The sequence below is a fragment of the Rhamphochromis longiceps genome, linkage group LG23 (assembly GCF_057381845.1).
Source record: "Rhamphochromis longiceps isolate RC_006_pf linkage group LG23, R_longiceps_female_GT1.1, whole genome shotgun sequence".
Lineage (NCBI taxonomy): Eukaryota > Metazoa > Chordata > Actinopteri > Cichliformes > Cichlidae > Rhamphochromis > Rhamphochromis longiceps.
Window position 1 is genome coordinate 18115430 of NC_140578.1, and position 5939 is coordinate 18121368.

The 5939-nt window shown below is 41.7% G+C and overlaps 1 protein-coding gene across 1 annotated transcript; it reads right to left on the reverse strand.

The window, feature by feature from the left end:
* Positions 1–209: 209 nt before the first annotated feature.
* Positions 210–5329, reverse strand: LOC146641574 (frizzled-7-A-like). The gene is made up of 2 exons (XM_085399560.1): positions 3229–5329; positions 210–3087 (listed from the first exon to the last, which is right to left on the reverse strand). Exon 1 carries the CDS (start codon positions 4940–4942, stop codon positions 3281–3283), a length of 1662 nt encoding a protein of 553 aa, XP_085255686.1. The 5' UTR covers positions 4943–5329; the 3' UTR covers positions 210–3087; positions 3229–3280.
* Between the last annotated feature and the right edge of the window lie 610 nt (positions 5330–5939).

A 5939-nucleotide genomic window follows, 5' to 3' on the forward strand; every position in this document is an offset into this window, starting at 1 on the left:
GGTTCATTGCTGTGTTCGGCATAATCTTCGGCTCTTCTTTCTGTCATGTAAGAAAAAGACTGAACTCTGCTTTCTGGTTTCAGAGAAATGTTTAAATTTTAACAAAAGCAAATCGACCATGACACTTAGACTTTCTATGATTATTCAGAATCATTTCATGAAAGGAGCCAGTTAAGATGGATCGGGCATCTAACACCGGGAGGAGGCCCTGGGGTAGACTCAGGATGCACTGAAGAGATTATCTTGGCTGGTCTGGGAACGCCCGGACATGCTGGAGGAGGTGGTCGGAGAGAGGGAAGTCTGAGCTTCTCTGCTTAGACTGCTGCCCCCGCAACCCGGGGAAGAGCAGAAGAAAATGGATGGATTCATAGCTGGATGGATGGAATTTCATGTATCAATGAGTTCTTTTCAGAAGTTACAAACTTGAGCAATTTATTCTGAAAAACTCTACGAGCTGAAGACAGGTAACCTCACAGAAATACAAACATGATGCTTGTTAAACATAAATACATTTATAAACATGACACTGTTATAAACACTTTCCTGAACCACCACATCCAGCCTCTTATAATGCTGATTTTAAAATACTTTGACTTTTATCTTAAGCCTTAAATAATGCTGAACTCAGTTACATTTATGATATTCTCTCACTTCTCGTCCTGGACATCAAAATTCCTCAGAGAGAAAAATTGTGGATGTAGCTTTTTGCTGCTGATGTCTCAAAACTGTGAAACAGTCAACCTGTAAAAATAAATACTTTTAAGCCATTGGTTCTGATATGTTTTCTGATGGGCTGAAGGTCAAATAAAATAGCAGCGATTTGATGAATGAATTACAAATCAGACAGGACAGAGTTTCTATGAGAGTTACAGCAAACTGCAAAAACATAGTTGCAGGTGATAAATATTGTGCTCTGGAACTCCTGTTTTTAAATTTCATGTGAACTAAGTGCTGTGGAGACATTTTTAATGGTAAAAATGTTTTCTGCTGTGAATTTGGTGAGGTGACTGGAGAGCTCTATGAATTATAGGTCTGTTTTATTAACACTTTATTAAAGGCTTTCCTATGACTGTAACTTCTACACATCTAATTACTATAATGTGACGTTTCACAGGGCACCATGGGTCACTAATCATGATTTACTGAAGCCATGATGTCCTAACCTAATGTCCAAATTAAGAGAGATTCGTTTTAGCATAAAATTATTAAAATCATGATTAATTACAGCAGCAGCACGGCAGCATGGTGGCACGGTGGTTAGCACTGTTGCCGCACAGCAAGAAGGTCCTGAATTCAATTCCACCATCAGGCCGGGGTCTTTCTGTGTGGAGTTTGCATGTTCTCCCCGTGTTTGCGTGGGTTCTCTCCGGGTACTCCGGCTTCCTCCCACTGTCCAAAGACATGCAGCTTGTGGGGATAGGTTAATTGGATAATCCAAATTGCCACTAGGTGTGAGTGTGAATGGTTGTCTGTCCCTATGTGTTAGCCCTGCGACAGACTGGCGACCTGTCCAGGGTGTACCCCGCCTCTCGCCCTATGACAGCTGGGATAGGCTCCAGCGCCCCCCGCGACCCTGAAAAGGATACGCGGAAGCGAATGGATGGATGATTAATTACACAAAAATATTTTAAAATGCCTGCTATAGATAACGAAAATAGTATAAGTCTTTAAATAGTGTCATTAAAAATTATGCCTGTATATTATATTATATATTATAACAGACTTTCAAAATGCAGTATTGAGACAGACTGATGAGTCCAAAATGTCTGCATTAATAATAAGGATCACAGTTGAACTTCACACTCTTGGCTGTTGCTATATACTGAATATGATGGCAGAAAATACAACACTAATATCATGCCAGGAACTTACATTGAATCCAAATAATTGCTCTTTAAGTTTTATTTAGTTGCCAAAAACATGGAATAAATGATGTAGTGATATTCTGATATTGTGACAGCCACAATCAACACATACCGGTTAGCCTTCTATTAGTTTCCATGAACAGTGGTCTAGAATTCAGCCACATTCCCTGAATTTTTATATTATTATTCTGTTTTTGCTTTAGTCTGCCCCTCCACGCAGTTTTATTGTGTTATAAACATAATAAGTATAAAACATTTATTTAATTATCAACCCCCATATCCCAACATCAAGCATCTATAATTTTCAATTAAAAAAGTTTTGGTGCAAGGCTGTTTCCAAAGATTCAGTTTTACTGATTTTGTTGTTAAAACTTGGTCTTCCTGTCATCTCGCTGAACTAACCCTGCCACAGCCTGACGGGGAGAGTTTGTGTTTTAGAGAAGGCGACATCACATGACACCACTGTTACAGAAAGAAAAATCAAAATGACAAAAAAAAAACTTTTTTATGTTTATTCTGCTGTTCTTATAACTGCTGAGTTTATAATTGGACTGAATTTAAATTTCTATGAATTTTACCACTCTCATTTGTAATTTTGTTGTTATTCCGACAACCTATTTCATGTTTCTACAATGTTAATATAGTAAAGCTTTCTTTGAACAAAATAGGGAAATAAATAGCATATTAAAAAAAACAACAATAACAAAAAAAAAACTAACCACATCATCATTGATGTAGAACAGTTGGAGTCCATCCTTGGCTTTTATCTAAGGAGGCTTTTGAATGCAACACTTTTACTTGTAACGATATATGCAATGAAATGAAGGTCCAGATCAACCACCGGCAAACCAAACAAGACAAAGCAATTGTTTATAGACTAAACCATCCATAACTAATTAATGAATCTATTAATCATGAAATCAGTTACAGGGAAATTTGGAGGAAATTGTTGCCAGTATCTTTGAACAAAAATGAAATATTTAATATGAATTTAAGGCTTTTGGATCTTTTGGGAGGACAAAACACATCTTAAGATTTGGACAAATGAATCAGGTTTATCCATAGATCAAAGTGGTGTTTTGCTTTGTTTTGTTTTTTGCTTCGTTTGTTTCCTTCTTCTAAAAAAATGAGAGAGAGAGAACAGGAAACTTCCAGATCCATGGCAGACCCATGAAATAAAAAGGTCACTGAGTTTTTCAGAGGCTGATAATCCAGTTTGAGTCTGAAAAGTTAAAAAGATGAAGTGGACGTCAGATTTTCAGGAAGTTTTTTTCTATTTTATGACACAGTTTCTTACATGTATGTACACTGAGATCCAAAACACTCAAAGATCCACTGAGCACTAAACTAATGTCTCCTTTACCTCAAGTAGTCCATCAACCTCAGGCTGTTAGAGGTTTTTAATTTCTTCGGTACTACACGGTGGTTTCTCCCTGGCTGCTATTGATCAGTCTTTGATAAAAACGACGCCACGACTGTAGAGTTTTCCCTGACCAGATCCAGAACCCTGATGTTATGCCCACAATAAGGGTCATCAAGTACTTGATCATAAAGACGGTGAAGTCTGGCGTGTTTGATGCAAAGTTTGATGCTGGGCATGGCACAGCAAAGTGCTTGCAGGTCTGCATGTGCCAGGTTACCTCCCACTGCGATCTGAAGGCCTGCTCATAGAAATGGCAGGCGATGACAATGGTGGCAGGCACTGTGTACAGCACGCTAAACACACCAATTCGCACCATCAACTTTTCGAGCTTCTCGGTCTTTGTGCCGTCGTGCTTCATGATGGTGCGGATACGGAAGAGTGATACAAAGCCAGCCAGCAGGAAAGAAGTTCCGATGAAGAGGTAGACAAACAGAGGCGCCAGCACGAAACCACGCAGTGCATCCACGCTGTAGATCCCCACGTAGCAGACACCAGTGAGCAGGTCACCGTCCACCTGTCCCGTAGCCAGGATGGTGATGGTCTTCACCGCTGGCACCGCCCAGGCTGCCAGGTGGAAGTACTGCGAGTTTGCTTCAATAGCCTCGTGACCCCATTTCATCCCAGCAGACAGGAACCAAGTGAGAGAAAGGACCACCCACCACACGGAGCTCGCCATGCCAAAGAAGTAGAGGATCATGAACAGGATGGTGCAACCCTCCTTCTTGGTGCCTTGAGCCACCAGCTTGTAGCCATCCTCTTTAAACCTATCCACACACACTACTTGGTCCTCCAGCAGGAAGCCAGCGCTGTACGCCACCGCCACCATGAAATAGCAGCCTGACAGGAAGATGATTGGTCTCTCTGGGTATCGGAACCGCTTCATGTCCACCAGATAGGTGAGGACAGTGAAAAGGGTGCTGACACAACATAGAATAGACCAGGTTCCAACCCAGAGCCGCCCAAACTTTAGCTCATCCTCTTGGAAATACATCAACCCATTGGGTTTGGAGGGCTCACAGGGGGAGCCACAGTCCTTCACTCCGAGGAAGTGATAATTCAGGTAGGAGGGCACCTGGAGCTGCAGGGGGCAGAAGAAAGGCTGGTTGCCCCAAATGTATGGAGGAAAGGTCACAAGCTCAGAAAGACTTGGGGTGGGGTCCGAGGTGGGGCCCTCGGTTTCGGTGGTGTTTTGACCGACGCAGATCTCTCCTGCCCCATGGATGGGAAAGTTCTCACAGCGCAGTCTCTCAGGCCACTGGAATCCAAATTTGTTCATGAGTGCCTCGCAGCCCTGCCGAGCCCGCTCACACAGAGATCTGCAGGGAGGGATTGCCTGGTCTAGAACGGTGCAGACCGGTGCGTACATGGAGCACAGGAAGAACTTAAGGTCCAAGGAGCATTGGACTTTGACCAGAGGATAAAATTGGTGCACCTCGAGCCCGGCGTCCTCCTGGGTGGTGTGCCCCAGCAGGTTGGGCATGATGGTCTGGTTGTAGGCAATGTCAGTGCACAGGGGGATGGAGATGGGCTGGCAGAAGCCATGCTCAGGGATGGAAATTCCTCGATCATGCTGACTGTTGCAAGGCTGGAAGAGATATACCAGAGTGAATCCCCAAACCCACCAGCAAAAGGAGCAGTGTCCCCCCAAAGCCATGACAGCAGATCCAACTCCAAAAAAGTTTGATCAACTTTTAAAAGGTTTTAATAAAGGTTGCAAACACAGTGCAAAGACCCCTTTATTATTCAACTAATGTTAGAAAAAAATATTTATTCAAAGTATTTCAAAGTATAGTCCTCTCTTAGGAAAAGGTGATGGTCTGCTTATGAATCCTTTCAGAGTCATATCTCAAAGAAAAGTCCTTTCTCTCACACAATGAAGCAGTAAAACTCTCCCTGAGAGTCACCCACAGTCCAATGTGGATCAAGTAGTCTGGACTGCAGTTAAGTTTATCAGTAAATCCACAGCTTGTCCGTCTGTCTGTGAAGTTGCCAGACCTCTATTCTTTCTCCTCAGTCTGCAGGACCCTTCACACTCTGTCTGTTTCTGATGGTTTTCAGGCACCCCTCCCTCTCCCCGCTTCCCCAGCAAAAGAGCAGAGTGAGAGGGGGTTCCTTGAAACCAGCCTCCTCTGCTCCAATCACACACTTTGTTTTTTCAGGAGTCTCCTGACTGATTGGTCACTGCTGCTGAAAGGGGGCGGGGCGTTGCTAAAGGAAAGCGAGTGTAGGAATCCTGCAATCCAGAGTTTAACTGTTTCTGTTTATTTCAATGAAATAAAGAAGAAATCCTCCTGTGCATTCAAAGTCAGGTGGAAATAGTGTAAGTGCTCAGTACTTCTTGCTTCATTTTATGTGCAGATTACTGATGGCAAATTGTTTCCTAACCAAATAAAACCTTTCTATTATACTCATTCATTTAGCACATATAAAAACTAGAGTGGTTTTCAGTCAAAGCAAACTGAAAACAGAAGTATAACATAATCCTGATAGAGAAAATGTAACAAATACAAAGTATTTACAAAATAAATATTTATTTATTTTTATTTTTATATATTTTATTTATTTATTTGTTTATTTTATAGCCTTAAAATTAAAGGAGTGAAGCAAAAAATTGCAACAAAAACTTTAAAATATAACATCAATGAGTGAAT

Excerpts from the sequence above, each read along its gene's own strand:
- LOC146641574 (XM_085399560.1), bottom strand. The coding sequence starts at position 4,942 with ATGGCTTTGGGGGGACACTGCTCCTTTTGCTGGTGGGTTTGGGGATTC.